Raw genomic sequence first — 24,823 nt, forward strand, 5'->3', positions numbered from 1 at the left:
CTAGATGCAGGTACCAGGAACCGTTTCACGAATGTTATCCGGTTGTAGAAGCTAAACAGCTATGCATTTAAACCGAAAGATAAGCTTGCAACCCATATCTTAGAAACCAGAAGGGATTACCCGTCAATCGGTATAAATCAAATATCATTCAAATAGATCGTATGCTCATTCATTGACGAGTTCTTGGATCTAGTGTTAAATATCTTGTTAGAAGTCGAACACTTGTGCTAAATCGTGACCTTTTGCAAGGTGATAGATTATCAAAAGGCAGTACAAGGATCCTGCAATTAGACATGTGGCGTGATTTCCACGAGGTCCCAATGATTCGGCTGTGTTCGAGGAGATTGTGGCTAGGATGGACGGCGAGTATCGAGGGCGGGTGAATATGAAAGGGACTATTCATCTCCGTCAATGGATAACAGGATGAGGAGCTGCCCATAGTTATTCAATAGGTAACGTTGCCAGATGTTGTCATAGCCGACTTGACGCGAGTACATATATTGTGCTCGCCTTGTTCCTGACCCAACTTCCTCCTTCATCTACGACTACCCACACTCATTTGACCCACTTAATCTTCGATTCGTCACCTTCAACCACTCAAATTACCCCTCCCAACACTTTAATTCGCTTCTTCTAAAGAAAAACAACAACAAAACCCAGCCGGCATCAAAATGCAATTCAACTTCGTCGCCACTGTTATGGCTATGGCATCTGTCGCTCTCGCTGCCGAGTAAGCAGGCTCAAGTCAGCGGATCAATTTTGCTAACACGCAGTAGGACTGTCACGGTCACGGTCTGTGGGTGTACCTCAACCTCGTCACTCTCTACCTACAATGGAGGTGCGTCGTCCACTGCTGCGCCAGTTGCGTCCACCGGTGTTGTAAGTGATCTCAACAACCTTCCCAGGGTAGCTAGAGGATCTTGGGACTGACAGTAAGGAAAGGTAACGGCTCCAACTGCCACTGGCAGCCCCATCACTTACGCCACTGGCGCAGCTTCTCTTAACGGAGTTTCTGCCCTTGGTATGATCTTTGCTGGAGGTATCGCCTTCGTAAGTAGAACCCTCGGTGGACTTTTTAATCAGTACTAATAGCCTTACAGTTCTTGTAAAGATCTCGACCTCAGCTTTGAGCGTTCGACGTCATCACAAAGCGCTCAACGCTTTAATTCGACTCATGATCCTTTGGATTTGTTGATGGTTACGAGATACCTTAACGTCGCTGAGCTTGGAATATCGAGGAAGCACAGCTGTTGTGGAGTGCATAATGGGCTTTGGCATCTGCGTTTTCTTGTACATAAGAGACCACTGCAGAAAACAGAAACGATAGATAAATTCTCGGATACATGAATGTGATTCCTTACAAACACGCAATTGTGAAATGATATGGGTTAAACTAACACAATAGAAGATATGGTTGAAAGTGAAGGCAAGTATAGATCAGACAGACGAAGCAACATTGAGATAACCGGATGTATGACTTCAACTTGTAGCAAGCAAGAGCCTCGTAAGAAACAGAGATTTGTTAGATGAATTCTAAGCAATGCAAGGACTTTCACAAGCCAATAGGACGACCAGTAATGAAGCTCTACATGGTTCGACTAATCGTCCCGCGTTGAAAGTCGCAGAGCGCTACCAGGAGTATCTTAAGCTCCTGTAAGAGTCCATATTACGCCTCAGCGCTTTGCTCAACGGACTTTCTTTGTGAATTGTCGTGTCGAAAAAGGATGAAATTTCGGGGTGGAATTTTAGGTGGGACGGAATTACTGATCAGATCGCATCGCTTGTTGCCTTCTGGACGGCGCGCCAAGCCAAAGCCCTTCCTCTGCTTTGTTTAACCCCTCCATGCCCAAACCACGACCAGAACCAGACACCACACTCCGACTACCACGCGAAATCCAAGATGTCGAAAACGGTCCAGATTGCTTCGCCGAAGCAGTTCAGTGATTTACTCCAATCCTCGCAGATCGTGGTTACAGACTGTGAATTGCCCCGCCACTCCTCTGACAAATGTTCCTTCATCAGCTGTCTCGATGGCACCAGAGCTCTAGAGCTTGTACTGACCTCAAGTAGTCTATGCAGATTGGTGCGGACCATGCAAGACAATTGCTCCCCTCTACGAACAGCTCTCAGCCTCTCTCTCACGCTCAAACCACATCACATTCGTTAAGGTTAATGTTGATACCCAGAAGGAGATAGCCTCGAAGTATGCGGTAACTGCGTGAGTATACTACAGATAGTAGAGATCAGCGATGGACAGACCTAGGACACTGCTGACAAGCTTCATAGTATGCCCACATTCATGATCTTCAAGTCTGGTCAAGTCGTTGAGAAAGTCAAGGGTGCAGATCCCCGCAAGTTGCAAGAAGTTGTCAAGAAGCTTGCCGCAGAAGCCGAAGGAGGTCCAAGTTCATCTGGGTTTGGAGGAGCAACTGGTAGTGGCAGTAGCTGGCGTGTGGGAGACCTTCCAAGAGGCTACAATGATGTGACAGATCAGGTGGATATCAAGGGCTTGGAGCTTCTGAACGCAGACAGCGATTTTGGCACAGTCAGGACTTTGGTCGACAGTGGCAAGCCAACTGGCTTACAGAAGGGCAAAGCTTCAGCGACATCTGGTAAGGACTGGGTTGAAAGTGATACTGATGAACAGCTTATGCTATTCATGCCATTTCAGTGTACACTGAAAGTGCACACACTTCAGGCAAGGCTCTTCGATGCTTCCTCAAGACGCCACTAACCGTGGACAGATTACCTCCCTTCCCCCAGCAGCGGATGACAACGACGAAGTACCGGTGAGACCAAGGACTGTACAGATCTACTCGAATCGAGCACACATACTGGGCTTTGAGGAGGCAGATGATGTTCCAGCAACACAAAGCATCACACTTGAGGCCAAGGACTGGGATGAGACCGGTACTGCGACCATCTCTCTACGCTTCGTCAAGTTCCAGAACATTTCAAGTCTGGTTCTCTTCATTGTAGATGGCGATGGAGATGGTGACAAGGTCCGCTTGGACAGAATCAGAATTATTGGAGAGACTGGGGAGAAGCGCGAGCTTGGGAAGTTGGAGAAGATTGGTGACGAACACGGAGAGTAATGACCCTGAATAGCATATGATATACGGATGATGGCGTTGGCAGATATGCATTGCGTTTCGTCTCTTTGAAAATGAAGAATTGCATTTCTTCGCAGACGCAAATCTAGAGGAGTTTTTAGGTATAACCGCGTGGATACCAAGCTCGATTGCACTGCTTTATACCCTGGATTTCTCTATTTGTGACGAATGCCGCATAGCTTCTGAATTTTGATCTCCCGCATCTGTGTGTCCTTCCCATCCACTATCCCATATTCCACCCACCTTCATATGACCAGTCTTCCCCTTCCCAAGATGTAGTATGTTCAAGCTCTGATCCAGCACCAAGCCCGGCAACCTATGAGCCCGTTAAGACAAATCGATAGGCGCGAACTCGACTCAGCGCGGCGGATAGAGGGATCGATTGCAATTGGTTTTCTCTGTGTTTCGACTGACGCTCGAATAAGTTTGACTACACACCATGGACCAGAACCATCGAAGATCCAAAGATCCAGAGGCTTGGGGATGTTTGAGCAACTGGGGAAAGGTCAAAACGCCGCACAATTTTTTTTCTAGAAGTTCGAAAGAGCCTTTCAGCTTTCGTAACAATTTTTTGCCTCGCTTAGTTTTGAGACTATCACAAGTTTAGCCTAGTGAAAATACGTAATCTTCCAACATGCCCCAAACTGCGTTGGTGGCCTCCAGAACTGGTTTTCATGGGACTACTTTTTGGCACAGTAGTTGACGTCTACCTGTCTAATTGCTTCCCAAGTCCTGGACTCTTATAAGGACTTGAAAGCAATCTTGATCTGTTGGGAATAATCTATGCCTGGTTCTTTGCGTGGTAACCGGCATTGTTTACCTCGCCTAGTACCAAGAAGAATATCTGCACTAAGAACCTGCACGAGGATAACTCACCAATACGGAACAGTACTTTGAGATAATTCAAAGTTAATTTGTCAGCATTGAAAACAGGCCAATCTCACTACTTACAAAGCTCGAAAGGGTCGGCTTTCATGTCACTTCCTGCTGCTCGGACGAAGCTAAGGGCAATAGTAGATCAAAGCTCTCTCTCGAAACCCAGGAGACTGGATCCGGATGATCGATGTAGTCAAATCCCGGATTGAGGCAGTGCCAAATGGGGGTGTGTGTGTGTGTAATTCCAGTTTATTGTCCTTTTTAACTAGCTTTCGCTGCTATGTAAGACAGTCTACTACTCTTGAATGCGACTTTACAGTAAATAGGTTTGTAGCCTTTACTCCCTTGCTACAGCGTGCTATCCTCGTATATCGACAAGATCGACCCCTATTTAGGTATACCTTCCGACAGATATATTACTCGTGGTTTATACTCCACGACTGAGGAAAAACTTCAAAAACCTCAGCTAGCTGATCCTTATACTCAGCAACTGCGCTCTCCGAAGGGGAGGACTCTCTTGAAACTGTGACACGCATAACCTTTCGCTAGAGTCCACGATACCTCTAACTACCTAACTCGTATAACTCTCCTCGACTTAACAGGCTACCTACACTCCCTTGATCTCTTCCGTAGAATACAAACGAACCTCTCTCAATCGATACAAACGAGGCGGAGAGGTACGCTTATTACACGAGTTATTAGTAGAAGAAATAGAAGTAACTCCTTGTTACGCGACTGTATCCGGGAACCCTCCTCTAAGTCCTGCCTTTCCTCCCCCCTTACTATGACCGTAGGATAGAACCTATTCCTACCCCTCCTTGTTATAGCCTTGTTCTAAGGTCGACCTTTTACGAAGCGCTCTTCGGAGGTTGTGTTTCGTATCTGTATTGTCTCGATCGTCGGTATGCTGTATGCAAGAGGATAGCAGGTCGTTTGACTCAATCTTAGCCTCCCAAAGGAGTTGATAGCCTGCACCACGTAGAGGTGTTGAGTCGTCGCAGGCCTGCCAAATAGGGGTTAATCTCGGGGAATTTTTCTCGCACAGTACGATTCGATGTCGAACTCTGTATGGTGCGTAAAGTTAAATCCGCGCAGTTGGCGTGACGCTTCATTAATATTCCGAGCCCATTGAGTCAGAACATCGTGGACTGCCACAGCCTCAAAAAGAATGTGTAGCTACTGAAGAATTTCTAGATCAGATAAAGGACTTTGACCCAAACAATTACATGCGGTTAACGAAGTTGCGACATATGTCAATACTTCCAATATTGTCCACGACGAAATACACGCTCCAGTCTCTGTACAATACACGAGCATGTCAGTGCTAAGGATCACTCGTCCCTCTTGAGCAAAGAAACAGCTGTGTACAATTATCCGTACCAGAAGCAAAATCATGCTACCAAGTATCGCTGCTATCTGGCCGAGTTGATATGTTCGAGAATTTCCAACCCGGTCTCTGGCACAACAAGATGTTCAGCAGAGGATTGTCCAATATTCGGCGGTATAAATGAACAAAATATGGTTCCAATCTTTGTTTGCAGCGTTCATAAAGCAGTCGGGACCTTTCAGAGCACTACAGCCCATCAACATAACTTAGAATGAGCCCTTTTGCCGTGAAGTTCCACGGACTTCGTACCTCCGAACTTATCACCCAGGGAGTCTTCGGGCTGGCTGTCCAAGGAATTGCCGATGGAGATCGTAACCCAGCGACGAGGCTCAGTGTTCCTCAATTGACAACGTTTGCTTTAGGGGAAACCAGTTTTGTGTGTCTTGACATAGCTGTAGATCGCTATTGTCTCCTATGAAATCATGGCCTTCATAGGCTTTGTGCTTAGATGGTGACAGACTGGCCCCTCCCCTGCTGCGGGAGTACCTGCATTTTGAACAGGGGCAATCCTCGGCTAAATTAGCTATGCCATAATGTCTTCAAAACCCCCAGGAACATTAAATAAGATCTACGACGCAGTGCCGGCAAACCTCTCCGTTCTTTTTTTTCATGAGAGGGAGTAAAAGGGTGTCTGACAACGCTTTGAGAGTTTGAGACTCATGTGAGATGAAAGGCCCCCAACCGTTTTGCCGGTTTACAAGTGAGATAGTGGCGGTCATGGGGACGGACACTAATCTGTATGGGGCACGCAGCCGGTATGATACAGTAGAGGAGAAAGAACGGTGAGGCAATGTGATCGAGCTGGGGTAGCAGCTTGAAGCCAAAGAAAGGAAAGGAAAGAAGATAGATACCTAGCTGCGTAGAAGATATTCTCCTGAACCAGGAGGAGGAATCATCCAGGCTGGTTCCAACGGACAAACCCAGGCACCCAATGCCTAAAGACTGTGAGTTGCCAACGGTCAAGCTCAAAATCCGGGTCTGGATATATCACAACAAAGCAGAAACAGTTGCCCACCCTCTTTGACTCTAAACTGGTCATCCTGTTCATTCATCCTTTCGCATTGTGAGCCGTCTCCACAATCAACACAGCCCGATGTACTGTCGTCTACTCTCCGATGCCAACCAGTGAACAAGGAGAAGCCGCTCAGTGTTCACTGCGGGCTGCAGGGGCTTTTGAAGGATGTGCAGCGAGGACCAGCTCAGCTGCGGGCACACTGCACAGGAGCCTTTGAAATATGCTTCAACTGCTGCAGCCTCCTCCCTTTGCAAGTTCTTTCGTCTTTCTTCTTTCGTTTCGCAGTGAGTCTGTCCCCGACGCGCTTTGCGTTCCTCTCTGCTTCTTCCTACCTTACCTACTGCTTCTCGCAGCCATTCATTCATTCTTTTAGCCCAACCGTCACCGCAGCCGTCGTTCAAGGCCCTCCCTACCTTACCTAGGTCCTTCACGTTTGTCGCGTCCTCTGCTCCTACATAATTACCGTAATTACCGTCTCACGCGATCACGAATTACGAAGCCATCTGTTTGCAAATACAATAATTCCCTGGCGACTAAAGAATTGGTAAGCGTCGTCCACAAGCTCACTTGTCGGAGAGAAATTGCCAATCTGGTGCTTTGCATCATTCGCTAGCCCCCTGGTCAACGGCCCAACGACCAACTCGCAAACACAACAACTCCACCCGCGCTTTTCAATGTCAACACGACGCTCTCTAGCAAGACCGCGACCCTCGATCCTCAACGGCATAAACTCCACGTCAACCCCAAATCTCGGGGCGGTCTACACTTCGCACAAGCAACCCTCCTCAGGCGCGTCTCTGGGCCCGAGTGCCAGGCCGCACGCGCTTCTGCGAAAGCAATCCCTGAACGCCCTGACTCCTTCCGCCCTTTCAAGTATCCCGGATGAGAGCTTAGGATACGGCTTGAGCACAGTGTTGGATGACGATTCTATACCCGGCAAGATGCCGCCATTTACACCTTCCCGTGCGGGAGGTGGAGAGGATCTTGAGGTTGGAGACCTCGTAGATGTTCCGGGAAGCATGTACGGAACCGTAAAGTTCGTCGGGACGGTACAAGGGAAGAAGGGAACATTTGCAGGGGTGGAGTTGAGTGAAGAGTTCGCAACTCGGGGGAAGAACAATGGCGATGTTGACGGGTAAGACATACAAACGCTAGATGATGGCCAGGAGTGCTGACACGCCACAAAGGGTATCGTACTTTAATACCACGATTCCAGGAGCTGGTATATTTCTCCCAATAAATAGAGCGATCAGACGAGGCTCTCCTTCGTCCCAAGAAGGCTCGTTTCCACTCACACCAACCACACCTTCGATAGGTGGGAATTTCAGAGTAGCTGGCCAAGGAAGTTCAAGGGCATATACACCGCCGACTCCATCCGTACCCAAATTCAGTCAGTCTGTCGGACCAGGACGAGCTCCAAGTCCCCAAGTCAAGAAGTCGCGTCCCTCTCTGCCCCGACCCGAATCACCTCTGCGAAAGCCACAATTAAGCGCAAGACCATCAATCGGAACGCCATCATCGAAAACACCTGCACGATATGGAAGCCCTGCTCCTGGAAAGTTTGGACAGAGCGTTCGGGGCACACAAGATTCTAGAGATCCAAGCAAGAAACCAGGGTTTGCGCCTAAGAATGGACTGAAAGCCAATGTTGGACCACGGAGTGCTTCTGCTCTGGGTCAGATTCCTATGAACTATAGCGATGATGAGCTTACGCCTGTTGGAGTCTCTCGGGCGACTACCAACGGAAGTCTTGGCTCTGTCTCTTCATTCAATACGAAAATGCGCCCCGCCTCGCGGTCTGCCTCGAGAGCGAATAACGACGACGAGCTCGATAGATTACGAGGGCAACTGGAAGAGCGGGACAAGCAACTGAAGGAGCAGGCGTCAAGTTTGGCCGAGATGGAAAGTAGCTTGGTCGAAGTCCAGGCATTGATGAATTCTCCAGAAGTTGGGAGCAGGCAAAACAGGGGGAGCATGGAGGATAAAGACTCAGCTCAATTACGGGCCATATTACGCGAAAGAAATGAGAAGATTGCGATGTTGACTGCAGAATTCGATGCCCACCGAGCTGATTTTAGAAGTACGATCGATACTTTAGAATTGGCCAGCACCGAGACGGAACGAGTCTACGAGAAGAGGGTAGAAGATTTACTGCAAGAGGTCAGGGAACTCGCGGAACGAGGCGAAGATGTCGACAGTGTCGCCAGACAACTGAAGCAGTTGGAAGAGCTTGTACAAGAGCTCGAAGAAGGACTGGAGGATGCGAGACGTGGCGAAGCCGAAGCTCGAGGGGAAGTTGAGTTCCTGCGAGGCGAAGTGGAGCGAACGAGATCTGAATTACGACGGGAAAGAGAGAAGGCAGCAGCTGCCATGAACGTGGGTCCCAACGGAGAGTCCGGGTCCTTGTCCAAGGAGCTCGAGCAGCGCGACGACGAGATACGAGGCTTGAAGGCTATCATACACTCATTGAGCCGGGATGCCGTTCCTGACATGGGAAGTCCAAATGGGGATCTCCAGAAGACGCCAACCAACCGACAGGAGGCATCACGTCGAAAGCCGAGCAATGGTGGGACAGACTCGATCGACGATCGCCTCGCTCGTGAGCAGCTGGAGCGAGAAGTCGCAGAATTACGAGCAACTGTCGAATCAAAAGTCAACAGAGAGGATGAGCTCGAGCGTGAGGTAGAGCGTTTGAGGCGAGGAAGTGCCAGCAACGGCACTAACCAAAGGGCGAGTGCAATGAGCATTGGAACTGTGACCCAAGATCGCTCCTCGATTCGAGATTCCAAGGGAACAGTAGTCAGCTGGCGTGATCGAGATACGCGAGCATCGCCCGAGAATCACCGTAGAGGAAACACCCTCGAGACCATGCCAGAGAGTGATACCTACTCCTCTGCCAATGAGAGCTTTTGTGAGCTTTGCGAGACTTCTGGTCATGATATCCTTACGTGTACGAACATGTTTAGTCCTAACAGCGGAGCAACCCGAGAAGCCAATCACCTTCGAACTGGAAAGGACGTGGTCAAGGCCGGCTTATCACCAAAGCCGTCCCAAGACGAATACAAGCCTGCCCCTCTGTCGCCCATGAAGAACAAGGCCTCATTCTCCTCCCTCCACCAACCTAGCCCACCCGTTAGGATCATCCCTAATCCTATGGAATCCGGTCCTGTGGCAGGAAAGGAAAGCGGCGTCGTCAACATGGATAAGTGGTGCGGCGTTTGTGAGCGTGAAGGACACGATAGCATTGATTGTCCATTTGAAGATGCATTCTGAAAGCTCATACAGCACGTCTCACCCCTCTGCATCGAATATCTCTCCTCCACACGGACTTGCAACACACAAACATTCGCTCCACAATTTCGCAGACGATCACATGCCTTCGTACATTCATTCGTACAATCCGATTTTTGTTTTCTAAGCACTACGGGGAGCATTGCGCGGATGTCGGAATTTCCCATTTTCCCTTTCGAGTACAGCGATGATACCATTCTCTTTTATAGGCGATCCTTGTTTATTCCTGTTTTTAAACATCATTGAATGGAGTGGAATGGACTCGATGTCGATGGAATTCAGTGGATGACTGACTCACACTCTCTCACTCTCTCACGCACCCACTCAATCTGGTCTGGTCCCTGGTGAAGCTCAACCGGCACAAGGTCTATGACAGTGTCATGCTTGGATTGGAATTGGATTGGCAGGGTCATGAATAATGTGGATGTAATAATACTTAATGAATCATGCCTGGAGTGATGAAACTACTGATCCTTCATCTCTGTATTATTTTGCAGTGTGCTAGCTTTATCGGGTGCAAAAATTCTCGAGTTCCTTGAATACTTACTCAACATGCGCTGATTTCCATGGGCTGGTACGCGAGCAATTATGCAGTCGATGTCAACCGCGGTTCAGACTCTGGCATTTATATGTATGTAGGTAAGTTACGTTTATTTCACGACCAAGCCTGTATTCTATAATCCAGCTGTCCTGTAGCACACCAAACCAACCCAGTTGCACACTTCCATGATCTCAAGACTTAAAATATTACCATGAGAATAGCTTCGCAAAACTTGGAGAGCACACGTGCGGCAATGCATCTATTGTAGTAACGACGTCTGGCATCAGTCGGCGTTTATTGACATTCCATCCGAGACTTAAGCGAAGACAGTGGCCCGCACCTGTAACACGACGAGTTCGGTCAATCCCGTATACATCTGGTGTTGATGATGTGACTGGCATGTTTGCCACTTACGTCCTCCTCGTTGCTGAAGCTTCGACGTATTTAGCTAGGTCTAGAGCATCAAGACTCTCTTCACTCTTAGCAACTTCTTCAGTGGTTTCGCTGAAACCGAGTTTTGTCCTCGGTGGTTTTTTCTCTATGTCGGGGAACAGCGCTTTAGCTCTGGGCCTCCAATGATCTCTTATTTATTCCTTTGTAGGTCGAATCAATCGAGAAGCTGATTGTGTCGAAACTTGCTTCAAGATCGTCTTGTTCGTATATGGAGACGGCGGTGCAATGTCAATGCGTAGATTGCGTTCTCCTTCAGAAACTATGTTGGCAATATGAGAGCTTTGGGACTCCGATGCTTCAGTGGAGTGGTTGGAAGACGGTTTGGTTGAGTCGCTGCAGCCCTTCCCCGACTGAAGTTGGCCGAAGTTCGAGTTGTGATCAAGACATTGCTCATCACGGTTCTCTGGTTCTTCTGTGCAACCACTATCTCTTCGTTGTTTAACATGTTTTGCAGCTGGTTGGTCAATAATATGCTCAGCGCTGTGCCCTTTCTCTATATGAAATCGGGATGCTTCTGAGGATTCGGTCGCTTCCCTATCTTTCGGAGGCGACCTTGAGCGCTCCTTGTATGACACTGTGTAGCCTTGTTTACCATCCAGCATCGAAACCATGTTCGTCTCTGAGCCACTCAATAAGCCGGACGAGCTCGAGGATCCTCGCCCCCTTGAATTCTGCGTCGCAAACGTGATTTTTTTGGTCCGATCTGTAAGATCTGCACGAGATGGATTGCTGACTGAAGTCGAGATATTTTGCGGATTACTCGTAGTTCGCCTTGATCTTTTCTGGGGGGATCCAATGCCTGTGTTATCTGAGGAGGACAGATCTGCTTCTCGTGTTTCTTGTTGCCTCTCCTTCCTATAAAGCACAAGTGAGCCCCAGAGTACACGTCGATAGCTCCTGGAGACCGACCTTCCAGGCTTCATTGGCATGATTCCTGACGAATCGATCTCAGGATCTAAGACGAGCCTCATGTATTCGATTGAGCCTGCGAATTCCCCAACACTTTCCTCTACTTTGCTGCGAGAAACGTCTCCTCCAATATAGCGGACTGGCATTGAATGCTGACTTGGTCTCGAGCGCTTCTCTCTTTCCACCTTGGAAGCAATCGTCGTCTTGCATTTAGTGGCAAGAGGCGGCTTTTTTGGGGACATAGCATGACGTTTTATCTGACTCTCGTCATCGTCGGTGTATTCGTGGGGGCTGTAGATGAAGAAGCTGTCGAGATAGCTGGCGGCGCTGCTTTGTGCTTCAAGTTTTGTGATTGAGCATTTTGGGTCCTGCACCTCAAAAGCTGGGGGGATTTCGCACCCCGTTGCTTTTTGGTGGAGTCGAAACACCTCCTTTCGTCGAGAGCTGACATAAATCAGCTGTGATTTTCAGAACCGTGTCATTATCTTACAGTCGATCCCACTTGGCTGCTCTTCTTGCTTCCACCGCAACTCTGAATCTATTGTCTGTGTGGATCGGGCTCGTAGCATTCATAGCGAAAGCTGATTTTTGCGTCTGATTTAGGGAGATAGCATGAGAACTGAGTGGCATAATCGCGTCTGGAAAGCGTCTGTATCTCGTCAAGCAATAAGCGAGATTCGTAGACGTGCTAATACTGGAATGAGATAACAATTTGTGACAGATGTGTTGAAAGTATGTTTACTTCAGCTCCTCAAGCAGTGTACCGGTATTAGAGGATACACAGCTTGAGCTGATGCTAAAAGAGAAACGACGATGACGGGAAGAGCTAAAGTGGAGCACTCTCGAATGCAGACGGAAGTAAGTACGTCTCTCGCTCCTTCTCAACACACTCAAATCTGGTCAACATCCCAATCTGGTTCAACCTGGAGCCACCTGAACCGTAAGCCCATCTCGTGAGCAAAGTGAAAACCCCGCCGTCGAAGGTTGGACACTGGCTTGTAAATTTGCAAATATAGCTTCGATCTCTGATTTCGTGATTAATCATTTCACCACAGCCACATCTCGTATTGAAATCAAGAGATGAGTTCATATGTTCATTAATTATCTTCTTTGTAATACCTATCCTTGCCAGTTTTCCCATTCTAAATACACAAAGCCAGTCGTAGTTTCATCATCATTACCAAGTATCGCCAAAACCGGCAGCAGCCTCCAAATCATCCACATTGATCAAATCCACTCCCTCTGTCCTGAATTGTCTCCACAACCCGTTCCTCGTACTAATAGGCCAGCCAGGCTGATCCCAATACCTAACCTTGATACCCTTCCCATGTGCCGTCGCCACTTGCCCTCTGAGGATTTCAAGTTGCGTGTCGTTCAAGCCAGTGCCAAGAACGGTACTGCCGAGAGCAGCGCTTACGCTGGAGGAAGCTATGGGTGAGACGAGAGAGGTGATGTTGGAGAATGTGGTGTTGAGAGTTGGGAGGGGCCCGTCCCAGAAATAGTCTCTCTCCTCGATCGGCTGGACGAGTGAGAGTGGTGTGTTTCCGGTGCCGATCACGGTGACGGGACGGCTGGTAAAGTGGGTGCCATTTGTGGAGGAGAGATATCCAGCAGCGCGTCTAATTGTGTCAGCCGAGGTATTGAATGTTAAATGCAATGTATCAAGGCTTCAATGAAGAGAAATGTTTGATATCACGTGGAGGAATTGGGGAAAAGAGTCAAAAACTTACAGTGGTTCCAATGCCTTGATAACAACAGGCCATGTACTCGCTCCACTGGTCTTCAGATCCACAAACAGATACAGCGTCTGCCCGGAACTTGTGTCAAAAACACCGTTGAGGGTCTTCTCATTCACAAACGGCGTTGACGGGTTTTGGCGCTTGATCACATCCAAGATAGGATTGATGTACAGTGACTCAAAGGTACGTTGCTTGGTGAGAGCACTAATCTCATGTCCGACGAAGAGCGTATCGTTGTACAGCCATACGTCTGCTTCGATGGAGATAGCTCCCACTGACAATGCACTGTAGAGTGGTACATCTCGCCAGTCTAAGTCTCGAGCGTTAGTAAACACACCAATATCCGGGGCATGACGGACTTACAGTCATTATGAGAATGTATGCCTTTCTAACCACGATTATATTAGCAACTGATTTGGCAGTTTGATAGATATGAGGGCTCGGAAGTCAGAAATGTACACACCGGTATAATTCCCTGCGTGAGACTTGTTGGATAAGTATACAACGGGCCCTTATGCGCCTTGTCCAGAATATCTTGCAAACTCGGCGACACATCCGGAGTACCAGGAACCTCAGCACCAACAGTACTCAGACTCGAGAAGCCCAGGAAGGCATAAGCCAGCATAAGGCAAGTCGAGAGGGACGCCATAGCGAGCAGTAGGGTGAGGCTTAGCGAGTGGAAGGTTCGGCGCGTCGAGAAGAAGAGGTTTAAACGATTGACTTGTGAACTTCGCCTAGTTGAATAAGGAAGCAACATAACACGAGGGAGGAAATGGAACTTGTATTTATACGTTTATAAGAATGAGAGGGGTAGACTGACGCCGAATGCACACTCCCGTAGTGCGTGTGTTCGGGTAGTCGGTTGCTGGCTTGAAGTTGCTGTTGAGGGATCGTCAGCCCCCAGTTTTTACTCCAGGTACCTTGCAGCCGGCTCTCTCTAAGACCAATGGAATAGGAGCTACCCACACGTGCGCTTAACATTCTGCAGGTAGCCAACGTCAAAGACGTCAACTGCAGCTTTTATCACTCCTCCTTCCTTGATATTTGTAGAGTGCAATCAGATGAGTTGATGATTCCTGAGTCCAAAAGTGGGAGGAGGTTGTTGATTCGTGAGGAAGTCAATTGATGCTACACGTGCATTCCAGGACTTTCATATTCCAACCTTGGAAAAGGCACCCAATCAACCAGGACCATCCCTTTGGACGTCACGGCAGCAGGTGCTAATTTTTGAAGACAAGAAAGATACTTTAGGTCATCAATCATGGTCAACATTATTTTTTTGATAGTACACGTTTATCACACATCCCAGCCCATCCCAAAAGCGCCTGAAATGCTAGTCATAACACATTTCTCATGCAAGTCCGATAATGCCCAAGTTTTCAGCAGCCCAAAACGCCATGCGATGCTCAAAGATCATAAATCATTTGGCGTGAGCTACTATTTCGGCGTAAACATCGTCAGGGATCTTCTTGATTAAAGACAACGTAACAGCTTTGATAGTCTCGGCCTGAAGAGGCGGAAACGACCGCAGGATCTTCGTGGGACTTGAAATCGTATTAGCTTTTCAATGCATTTTAAAACTCATAGGGTTGAAATACCTAGGAGAACTCAAAATAGAAGTCCTGAGAATAACAAGTTGCGCCACAATGCATAAGATATTGAGATGAGCCCCGTAAGCAAACAAAAAGTCCCAGAGGCGCAAAACTTCCGGCAGGGGAGGCGTACAGGCACAAAGTGTCAGAACCGAAGGAAAAGCGTAGAGCTCTGCGTTCATACCCTTACCAATCAAGTAGAGGCTTAGTTTGGGATCAACGATAGCCAGAACTTTGTCCACCAGGGCGAGTCCCTTGTGCACTCCGTCCATAGCTCCACGCACATAGCCAGGACACTCCACGGTGATGAATCGGTGGAAAGCAACAAAAGCTTCAGCCTCACTCCGGGCCGCATATAAGAATGGAGCAGCCAGTACGTTCATACCCTGAACATATGTACCTGGCTCCGACGTACCCACATCAGAGCCCGCTGTTGTCAAAGTAAGAGCTCGAGCTCTAGACTTCATAGCAGGTGTCGCATTTTGTAATTCTGGGCTACCATGTGCATTTGCTGTATGCGTGAGCTTATTACTTGACTTGGAAAGAGTGTCTGCCCGCTCCTCTTTCGCGTCATGGAGCTTCCATGCTACTGCATTTAGTAGCCGGATGAGACTTGCTTCGCTGACTCGTCTACGGAAGAGGGGGTCGGTGGCTAGGGTTCGGAAGGTATCGTTACGGATTTTGGAATAGGCGGGTGAAGCTCCACGGTGGATGAGGGCAAGGTAGGCGTCGGTTTCGAGGATGGGGGCATTAAGCAGGATGAGCCATATGTATATTCTGAGGGATGACTATGGAGCTATGAGCAAGATTTTCTTGGGTAGCAGAAGCGAAGAATCCTTACCATGCCGTCTGTATCACTCTTTATTCCTTGATCCAGTATCTTCAACCTCACTGTTTCCAATGCGCCAATTACATCTCCATCTGGAGGTCCTTCTCTCACCAGTCGGTCGAGAGACAGCGTATCTGCAGCTATTGGTTTCTTCGAATGAACTGGCCGCCTGCCGGCAGAGCCTGGGTTGGGAATCGACATGTTTGTCGCATCACTATTCGACCGTCCTCGACTGTGATGGGAGACTGAGGTGCTGTTCGCGGGCGAATGGGTCCTCTGCAGGACTTGCTTATGTTGCTGCGATATCAGTGAAGGCTGATTGTTCGATTGGCCTAGTGTATGCGCTGATTGTAGTCGCCTGAGTGCGCGTGAGCGAGGTGTGGGTGGAGGGTTGAGGAGAGAAGGTGCAAGATGGGGCGGGGGAAGGTTGGGGATGCTCTGTTTTGTAGGTGAGGTTGACATGATGAATATGAAGTTGTACTAGCACCGTTCCATTTGTATTAAATTTGAGCTGAAGATATGTTTGACAAGTGTTAACAATGATTGAGTAGTATTGGGCCGTATGAAGTTCTCACATGGTCCTCTTGTATGCTGAGGCTGAAGTCAGTGTGATGTTGTTTTACGCGACGCGCGACGATTCGCCTGGCCCCGCCAACACGAGTACCGAGGTTTTATAGACAATCAGTTGACAGGGCCCGAACTTATCTTCAGTATAAACTCAGCATGGCCATGACTAGCAGTGGTTTTCTGGTCAGGCAATGACCGCCCGAGCATTCATGGAGGTGCCCTAGGACTTTTGTGTTGGCACGTGATGCGCACGTGAAAGTACTCCAGGCTTAGAACGCTACCTACCTTACCTTGCCTGCCGGGTAGTCCGTGTTGAGACATAAAGAAAGAAACAAATGGATCTCGTCAAGCTTCGGAGACACGTGAGGATTTCCTTCCACCAGTGGCATTACGTTGAAGGTGCTGTCTACCTGCCTGGATGGTCCAACCAGGACAGTCTGCTCGCGGTGCGACTCAGCTTGAATAGTTTCTGCTTCAAGCGGATCACTTTCTATCCACTATTCCAGGAGCTAAGACAGAGTATTTTACAGCACCAAGTGTGGTTGGGATTACACCAAGTTCCAAATGCTACAATGAACAACGGGCTTCCAAGATCGGCTAAGTCCAGGGTAGCAATCGAGGATGTGACACAAAAGACAAGCTTGAGGCATCTCTTGGAGCTGTCTTGGAATGCTTGATTTGTGCACCCAAGACGGCACAATTTTGGAAATGTTTCAATATCAATTTCAGATTCAGTAAAATCCTCGAAACAGTGGTCAACTTTCCCCTCCAAGGCTGAGGCCCCATGACAGCGGAGGGCGAACAGACAATGGGCAGACGACAGTTGGCAATTGATAATGAAAATAACTGGCGATGAAAATGGCGTTGTCCAATACAAATTCTAAATGGAACAAAGGCAAAGGGCGAAAGAGGCGAGACAGAAACATTTCATTTCTGTCATGTCCAAGTCAAAGTCCTTTCTTGATCAAGCGAGCGGTCGAGTTGCCGACGTTGCTTATCGCCAGCCTCTCCAGGGCCATGATGCAAATGATGTGCTTTTGGGGCGTTTATCCCTGGTATCACATCATGGGCGTCGCTGCTGATTGGCTGGAGTGACCGCACGCAACCTTTTTCACCAGGGCGAGCAGGGCTCGATCTTGCCAAGCCATGCAAGGCTGTGTGGCGGCTGGCCCGCTCTCTACAGATGCGTATGGGCAGACCACCAACATTTGATATGAGAGAGAATAATATGAGACAGAGAGCGAGGAGATGATATTGGATATTATTGGATTGGATGCTGAGTTTATGCGATTGAGACCCTCAGGGCCTCAACTGCCCCTTTTGCTGCAGTATCATGTATCCAGTGTACAGTGTCCAGCATCCAGCATCCAGCATGTCCTTTAAGCTTAGGTAAGCTTGGCTTTGGGATTCAGGTGCCCCGGTCCCGGTCCCGGTCTCTGCGTGGAACCAGACCGTAAGCTACCCTCTATTTACTTTCTACTCTGCGAGTCTGTCCTCGTCAACATGGTCCTACTGTAAGAGTAAGACGTGGAGGTGGCCACATCCGTCCGTCCATCTTGCTCGCTCGCTTGCCCGCTCCCTTTCCTCCTTTTCACTACCCTCAGCCTCGTCAGTAGTCGTCTCCGTAAGGTACAGTATTGTAAGCTAGAGAATGGCGTGCTTGACAAGTAGTGCTCCTGTGGCCCACGCGTGCAAATTCCAACGCCCTGGTGCGCCCCTCTCCCGCAACGCTGATCGGACATCATTCGTCCTGAGCATGTGCGCTCCATCTTTTCTGCTGGGCCCCCTCGGCCCCCTAGTCATGGTATGGTGTATGTTCATTTGTTCACCATTCATTCCGGCGGCGATCTCGACGGAGCTAGCCACCTTCCAGGCATGGCTGCCGATGATACCATCGGTACAAGACCATCATCAAAACTCAGAGAGGTCGGGGCAGGACACTTTCAGAAGATTTCAGAAGTCTGCGCTGTCTGCCTGTCTATCTGTCGAATTGCTTTTCGTACGACCAGACCTTATTTTATTGCCGATTATCTACTAGCGCTCCTCTTTGTACCTCCCAAGTTACATCCGCTCGGTCTGTCTCGTTCTTAGTGCAGTTGCTCTTCTCTCTTCAACATATTTATTTACACGGGGCAAACGTCACCATTTCGGTACTGGACTGCCAAAGTCCCAACCCGCCTATATCACCTAGCTATTTCATCTCGAGTGGTACACTTGCAGATCTTGTTCACGCCTTTTGATCCTCCTCTTTGCCATCCTCAGATCAAGCTCGACCTTCAGCTAGTCCTTCATCGCCAGAGTCAGTCAGAACGTTATTGGAGCTTCCTTTCCTCAGCCCGAGCCTGTAGTCTGGAAGTCACGAATCACATCTGCCCAGGAAGCACGCAATCTATTGGTGGCGCTGCGCAACCCTCCAGCGAGTGCCTTTTTGATATCACGTCGACCTCGGCCGCCTCGTCTGGACCCTGAGTTGTCCGTAATTTGTTTTTCATCTGCGTAAAAACTTTGAGTCAGGCAAGCCTGAGACCCCTTGGGCACGAGGTCCTCTCATCTAGGCCTTCCGTCCCCACGGTTCTGGCTCCATTCCCAGCAACGGAGTCTCAGCCCTGGTCTCCCGCTGTGCCTCAGATAATTCTGGCAGGCATCCTGCACCTTACCCCCACACTAGCTTATTTCCTCGGACCCATCACAGATCTTTGTATAAGATCCCTTCTCTTGTCCTTCTGCCACCCGTCTTGGACTCATCTTGGTTCTCTTGGTAGTTGAGTTCCAAGCTTCACTACTCTCCGCCCAACACCAACGGCTCCCGGCTCATACACCACGATGTCTGCGACCAAAGTCGGACATGCCTTGGCCAAAGGCCTCGGTATCAAGCTCAACTATCGAAATGAATTGGACGACGAAATTCGTCGCGGAGAATCTGTTTTCTCGAGTCAAACCGCAGACACCTATGTCGAACAAGAACCCCACGCGATTGACTGGGTGAAAGATGTCACACCAAATGGACGAGATGTTCGCCAATATTTTTGGTCACTATTCCCCTTCCTCCATTGGATCACGCGATACAACGCCCAATGGTTTGCTGGTGACATGGTTGCTGGTAAGCAGATCTGTAACATAACAGTATGATATGAACTAATTCCCTCATAGGTATCACCATCGGTGCTGTTGTCGTCCCCCAGGGGATGGCATATGCTGTCCTGGCTGAGTTACCGCCGCAATATGGTCTGTACACATCCTTCATGGGTGTTCTGATCTATTGGTTTTTTGCTACTTCTAAGGATATTACCATCGGCGTAAGTTTCTTCAATCAAATTCTAAAACTCCAACTAACCTGAACAGCCTGTCGCCGTCATGTCTACTCTCGTGGGTAAAATCGTCAAGCATGCCGCCAAAACCAATCCCGAAGTTCCAGGACCTGTCATCGCAACAGCTTTGTCCATCATCTGCGGAGCTATCATTGTCTTCATTGGCTTGATTCGAGCTGGCTGGATCGTCGACCTTATTCCTCTGGTGTCCATCTCCGCATTCATGACGGGTTCGGCAATCAACATCGCTGTTGGCCAAGTTCCAACCATGATGGGATATTCGAAGAAATTCGATACCAGAGCCGAAACATTCAGGGTCATCATAAACTCCTTCAAGCACCTTCCGGACACGACGCTGGATGCCGCGATGGGACTCACAGCTCTTTTCCTCCTATATGCCATTAGAGCAGGATGCAGTCTTGCTGCAAAGAAGTGGCCGACGAGGCAGAAAACATTCTTCTTCATCGCCACTCTTCGAACTGCATTCGTCATTCTCCTGTACACTATGATCAGTTGGCTTGTGAACAGACACCACCGCAAGAAGCCACTGTTCAAGATTCTCCAGAAGGTTCCAAGAGGTTTCACAGCAGCTGCTGTCCCCACCGTGAATACAAAAATAATCAGCATCTTCGCTGGCGAGCTGCCCTCGGCTGTCATTGTCCTGTTGATTGAGCACATCGCTATTTCGAAGTCCTTCGGACGGATCAACAACTACATCATCAACCCATCCCAAGAAATGGTTGCCATTGGTGTTACCAACCTCCTTGGACCTTTCCTCGGAGCCTACCCAGCCACCGGGTCATTCTCTCGAACTGCTATCAAGTCAAAAGCCGGCGTCAGAACCCCATTTGCGGGTGTGATCACTGCAATCGTCGTCCTCTTAGCTATCTATGCCCTTCCCGCCGTTTTCTTCTATATTCCGAGTGCCAGTTTGTCAGCAGTCATCATTCACGCTGTAGGAGATCTTATCACTCCTCCTAATACTGTCTACCAATTCTGGCGGGTTTCACCACTCGAGGTGCCGATCTTCTTCGCTGGAGTGTTCGTCACAATCTTCTCCTCCATCGAGAACGGCATCTACACAACAATCTGCGTGTCTCTTGCCCTTCTTCTTTATCGAGTATTGAAAGCCAAGGGGAGATTTCTCGGTAAGGTCAAGGTCCACTCCCTCGTTGGCGAATCCATTGTCGGCAACGAGAGCAAGCCTTTCCTCCCAAACAACGGCACCTTCACCACATCCGGAGGAGCCCACGAAGACTCTTCAAGCAGAAACATCTTTCTGCCCCTCGATCATGGTGATGGCTCCAACCCGGATATTGAAGTTCAAGTTCCATATCCAGGAGTCTTTATATACCGCTTTTCTGAGGGCTTCAACTATCCAAATGCCAATCATTACTTGGATCAGTTGACCAACCACGTCTTTGCCACCACCCGCCGAACAAACCTCGACCACTACCCTCGCCCTGGTGATCGCCCTTGGTACGTTCCGCCATTACCCAAATCTTTCAGAATATTCATTAACAAATCTATAGGAATGACCCTGGCCCACGCCGCGGCAAGGCCCCAGAAGTCCACGCCGACCGCCCAACCCTTAAAGCCATCATCCTAGACCTCTCCTCCGTCAACAACGTCGACATCACTTCCGTACAACAACTAATTGACGTCCGCAACCAACTCGACAAATACGCTTCTCCCTCTACGGTCGACTGGCACTTCGCTTCCATCAACAATCGCTGGACCAAGCGTGCCCTCGTCTCCGCAGGCTTTGGCTACCCAACTCCCGACTCGACATCCACACACCGCTGGAAGCCCATTTTCAGTGTCGCCGAGCTCGGCGGTTCAGACTCTGCTGCTCAAGCTGCTGAGCGGACGGCAAACGAGAAGGAACTCGAGGAGACACGAACAAGAGAGGCCAACCGCCCGTCAAACGGTGATGGTATCAATGCAGATTCCGACAGCGGACTTTCGAGCAACGATCTTAAGAATGTGGCGATTAGGACTGCGGGACGGGCGGCTGTGGTGAATGGGCTGAACAGACCGTTGTTCCATATCGACCTGACTAGTGCGCTGCAGAGCGCTATTGCAAATGTGGAGGCGAAGGAGGCGTATGAGAGTCAGGGTGGCAATGGGATCGGTCAGCTGCCTTGATTTATAGGTTGGGGAGGTTGTGTGAATAGATATTTGTTTTGGTGGCGGTTGAAACATATGATACCTTTTGAGCTTAGTGTTTAGTGTTTGGTTTGGAGACTGGACAATGAATCGGTCACTGTGAAAGGAATAATCCATTCGCTTTAGTTTCCACACATCTGAAGTTGTGCTCAATAGATTGTGACTTGGGCTGCCGGTGTATAGTATGTCCAAATGACTGTTAAGATGTGATTAAAAGCAGAGAGTAAAGACGGGTAAATCAAATTCTGCGACCCGCAGTCAAAAAAAGGGGGCTGAGGTTTTATTTCCATGACTTTGATGAGAAGAGACTGTAAAATTCTTCAATTGGTATCTCGACACTATGTAACTCCGTCAGGATGCGGAAGCGAGTGACCAACTGTGCCTTTAGACAGCTGATCGTCTTTCCGTCTGGCATACCATTTATCTATGATGGCATTGATTGATGACCACGATGCTTGCAGAATGAGGCATTGAATAGACCTCCCATCCTGCCCTTCCGCCCTAACTCCATGCTTGCTTACTAGCAGAAGAAAATCAATAAAAACTCCTGTGACATAAGCACAATTCCCAGTGCATGTCATGCAATATCTCCAATTTTTTCTTCCCATATCCCGTCCGTGTGCAGTTGGACGAATCAAAATCACTTCCATTCCATCATTCCCTAGGCAACTTCCGTAACAAATCATGTTTCCTCTTCCATTTCACTTCGCAGCCTTCGCTTATCTGGGAACTCCTCCGATCCATGCTTCGGCTGGCAGGGCTGCCTATTGAATGTTAGTCAAAATACCAGGGTTGACTATGGTAGGAGAAGGAGTGTTGGCCTACCTTGTTCGCAGTGAAGGCAGCGAAGGCCTTCTCAAGGTCCCATCCGGTCTCGTTCAAGCACATAGCCGAATATTCTAGAGTCATTCCAGTCTTCTCCGTTAGTTGGGTTGCAATAGCCTCTTGTTGTTGAAGGACTTGTTGCTCTGGAGTAAGTGCTTGTTGTTGTAGCGTTTGCGTTGAGATGGGGTGCGGCAGGGGTGCCCATCCTCGGAGAGAAAGCATATCACTGACGACTCGGATCTGTGGACCACCAGGAGCGCCAGGACCCAGTACGAAGTTGCGTGTGAAGCTGCGGAGTGACTTTTCGGCGTTGTTCGGTGCTTGGTCTTCGAATTCGCCATGGATGGTGATCATAAGTCCGTCAACACCATGGGCAGCTTGGCCGGTAAGGTCTGGAAGACCAGAGACTGGACAGCATTCGATCATGTACTTATCTCCCTGCGTGTGTAGATCTGGGTGTCGAGTCCCTGGTAAGGTGGCCCAGACTGTTTGAATATCCTGCACCCCTTTGTATTGACGATTCATTCTGGCGTTCAGATGGTTGATCTTGAGAAGGTTCCGAGAGTGCTTGGTGTATTCCGACCAAGGCTGAACGGGAACCGAGACTTCTGTACTTCTTGGAGCCGTCATGTTTATCGCAAGAGAAAACTTGGAGTGGGCGTCGTAGAATTGACCAAGAAAGCCGGTACGATTGGTGTCGTAGAGTGCAAAGAACTGTGTGACGAAGTTTGCGCCAACGCCACCGACGTCTTGGAATTGAGGTCCAAGAACTGGGAATGGATTTCTCGCAGCTTCGTCAGCCGCGACTTTGATGGCAACTTCCTCTGGTGTTCTGACTTTGATGTTGTTCAGCGTGTGAAGCTTTGGGTAGCGCTTCATGATCTCGTCCTTAAGTGTTGCTAGCTGGGCCTCAATTGGATTACCAACGAGGATAAGGTGCTCCATATTGCGGAACTTCTTTTGCCATGCGTCAATAGAGCTCAAGTCTGTGAGGTTGTTTCGAGATAGGTCGATGTTCTTGATGTCGGGGAACATCTCGGCAAGGAGGTTAACTTCGTCAACCTTGCTTAGGCCATTGTCTGCGAGAGTGACACTGGTGATGGCTTCTCTCTTCTCTCTTCTGGTCTTGAAAAGCTCATCGCATACAATCATCAAAGCTGGGAAGATCTTTGATGTATTGGTACTTCCGTTGAACATACCCATCGAGTTCAGTCCGGGGTCCGCAACAAGGGCGGACAGGTTCAAGAGCTTCAGGCCAGTATCGTATCTAGCAGCTAGGACTCCCCGTAACTGGTCTTTGACCTCTGACGTCGAAGCAGAAGTTTCAGACTCCTTTCCAGCTGCATCAAGGGATCTGATTTTCAAGATTGCTCCAGCGAAGTTGAAGTTGTTCAGCTTCAGAATGGTAGCCATGTCGTCTGGACTGGCAGTGATGAAGACGGAGTCACCGACCATGGATGACTATTTTGTTGTTAGCAAGGCATAAGGACCTTGGAAGCGATTGCAGGTAACGGTTCGGTATGAACGGGGATGTCCATCGTTCCTCGACTCGATATTGGTGGGTGTGATCAAGAACGAGTGTAAAGAGACGGGCGACGCGTAGAATTCTACCTCCACACCATCAATGTAGTAGACATACCTTCTTGATCTTAACAGTTCTATTTGACTTCGAATCTAGTCCGTTGGCCTTGCGCTCCAGGAAAGAAAGTAGTGCCTCAAGACCTCCATCGTGGTTTTTGGCGGCTTTGCTGTCTTTCAGGCCACTAATTTGAAGTTTCGGTCCTCCTCCTGTAATACGTGACTCAAGAACGTTCGCCTGTGATCCTCCTAGGCCACGGATGATATTTTGCTTGGCCCGGTCGGAAACATGATTTCCTCTTCCACCAGAGCGCGAGGCTGGACCTTGTGAACGCCCTGTACGGCCAGGCGAGATCTTGCCTCTGCCACTCCCTAACCTAGGCTTATCAGCAGTCGTAGCAGCCGCATCCATGACCAGGTCACCATCTTTATCAACTCTCGTCGTTGCGCCGCCAGCTCTGCGCTTTTGTACACCACCTCGTCCTCTGCCACGAACCTGTGGGGAGGAGCCTCGGGGCCCTCGAGGGGGGGGGTTGCTGAGCATTTTCTTGTTGTGGGGTTCTTGTAACTGAGGAGGTCGTTTGTGAATGCGAGTATGGCGATTATGCTGGTGGTGGTTTGTTCTTGGTTC

General features: G+C 49.0%; 8 protein-coding genes across 8 annotated transcripts; 4 read left to right on the plus strand and 4 right to left on the minus strand.

Annotated features, from left to right (window-relative positions):
• Positions 1-671: 671 nt before the first annotated feature.
• On the plus strand, positions 672-1,109 carry ONS95_007824 (uncharacterized protein; the record flags this gene model as incomplete). The annotated part of the gene is made up of 4 exons (XM_058501346.1): positions 672-730; positions 777-879; positions 943-1,050; positions 1,101-1,109. 4 exons carry the CDS (start codon positions 672-674, stop codon positions 1,107-1,109), a joined length of 279 nt encoding a protein of 92 aa, XP_058362665.1.
• A 791-nt stretch (positions 1,110-1,900) lies between these two features.
• ONS95_007825 (uncharacterized protein) lies at positions 1,901-3,095 on the plus strand (the record flags this gene model as incomplete). The annotated part of the gene is made up of 4 exons (XM_058501347.1): positions 1,901-1,979; positions 2,071-2,218; positions 2,287-2,698; positions 2,745-3,095. 4 exons carry the CDS (start codon positions 1,901-1,903, stop codon positions 3,093-3,095), a joined length of 990 nt encoding a protein of 329 aa, XP_058362666.1.
• Positions 3,096-6,288: 3,193 nt separating this feature from the next.
• On the plus strand, positions 6,289-10,348 carry ONS95_007826 (uncharacterized protein). Its single transcript, XM_058501348.1, has 2 exons — positions 6,289-7,526; positions 7,579-10,348. Exons 1-2 carry the CDS (start codon positions 7,066-7,068, stop codon positions 9,662-9,664), a joined length of 2,547 nt encoding a protein of 848 aa, XP_058362667.1. The 5' UTR covers positions 6,289-7,065; the 3' UTR covers positions 9,665-10,348.
• Positions 10,349-10,660: 312 nt separating this feature from the next.
• Positions 10,661-12,178, minus strand: ONS95_007827 (uncharacterized protein). The gene is made up of 3 exons (XM_058501349.1): positions 12,076-12,178; positions 11,586-12,029; positions 10,661-11,531 (listed from the first exon to the last, which is right to left on the minus strand). Exons 1-3 carry the CDS (start codon positions 12,156-12,158, stop codon positions 10,811-10,813), a joined length of 1,248 nt encoding a protein of 415 aa, XP_058362668.1. The 5' UTR covers positions 12,159-12,178; the 3' UTR covers positions 10,661-10,810.
• A 491-nt stretch (positions 12,179-12,669) lies between these two features.
• On the minus strand, positions 12,670-14,510 carry ONS95_007828 (uncharacterized protein). The gene is made up of 5 exons (XM_058501350.1): positions 14,291-14,510; positions 13,788-14,203; positions 13,688-13,712; positions 13,316-13,634; positions 12,670-13,204 (listed from the first exon to the last, which is right to left on the minus strand). The coding sequence occupies exons 2-5, from the start codon at positions 14,079-14,081 to the stop codon at positions 12,763-12,765; spliced, it is 1,080 nt and encodes a 359-aa protein (XP_058362669.1). The 5' UTR covers positions 14,082-14,203; positions 14,291-14,510; the 3' UTR covers positions 12,670-12,762.
• A 68-nt stretch (positions 14,511-14,578) lies between these two features.
• ONS95_007829 (uncharacterized protein) lies at positions 14,579-16,528 on the minus strand. The gene is made up of 3 exons (XM_058501351.1): positions 15,758-16,528; positions 14,923-15,704; positions 14,579-14,868 (listed from the first exon to the last, which is right to left on the minus strand). Exons 1-3 carry the CDS (start codon positions 16,205-16,207, stop codon positions 14,745-14,747), a joined length of 1,356 nt encoding a protein of 451 aa, XP_058362670.1. The 5' UTR covers positions 16,208-16,528; the 3' UTR covers positions 14,579-14,744.
• A 2,607-nt stretch (positions 16,529-19,135) lies between these two features.
• On the plus strand, positions 19,136-21,768 carry SUL2_2 (Sulfate permease 2; the record flags this gene model as incomplete). The annotated part of the gene is made up of 4 exons (XM_058501352.1): positions 19,136-19,412; positions 19,463-19,608; positions 19,655-21,099; positions 21,153-21,768. The coding sequence occupies 4 exons, from the start codon at positions 19,136-19,138 to the stop codon at positions 21,766-21,768; spliced, it is 2,484 nt and encodes an 827-aa protein (XP_058362671.1).
• A 740-nt stretch (positions 21,769-22,508) lies between these two features.
• On the minus strand, positions 22,509-24,736 carry MEX67 (nuclear mRNA export, poly(A)+RNA binding protein; the record flags this gene model as incomplete). Its single annotated transcript, XM_058501353.1, has 3 exons — positions 22,509-22,553; positions 22,615-24,075; positions 24,254-24,736. The coding sequence occupies 3 exons, from the start codon at positions 24,734-24,736 to the stop codon at positions 22,509-22,511; spliced, it is 1,989 nt and encodes a 662-aa protein (XP_058362672.1).
• Between the last annotated feature and the right edge of the window lie 87 nt (positions 24,737-24,823).

Source organism: Cadophora gregata (genome assembly GCF_030347475.1).
Source record: "Cadophora gregata isolate MNR1 chromosome Unknown scaffold_2, whole genome shotgun sequence".
Classification (NCBI taxonomy): domain Eukaryota; kingdom Fungi; phylum Ascomycota; class Leotiomycetes; order Helotiales; family Ploettnerulaceae; genus Cadophora; species Cadophora gregata.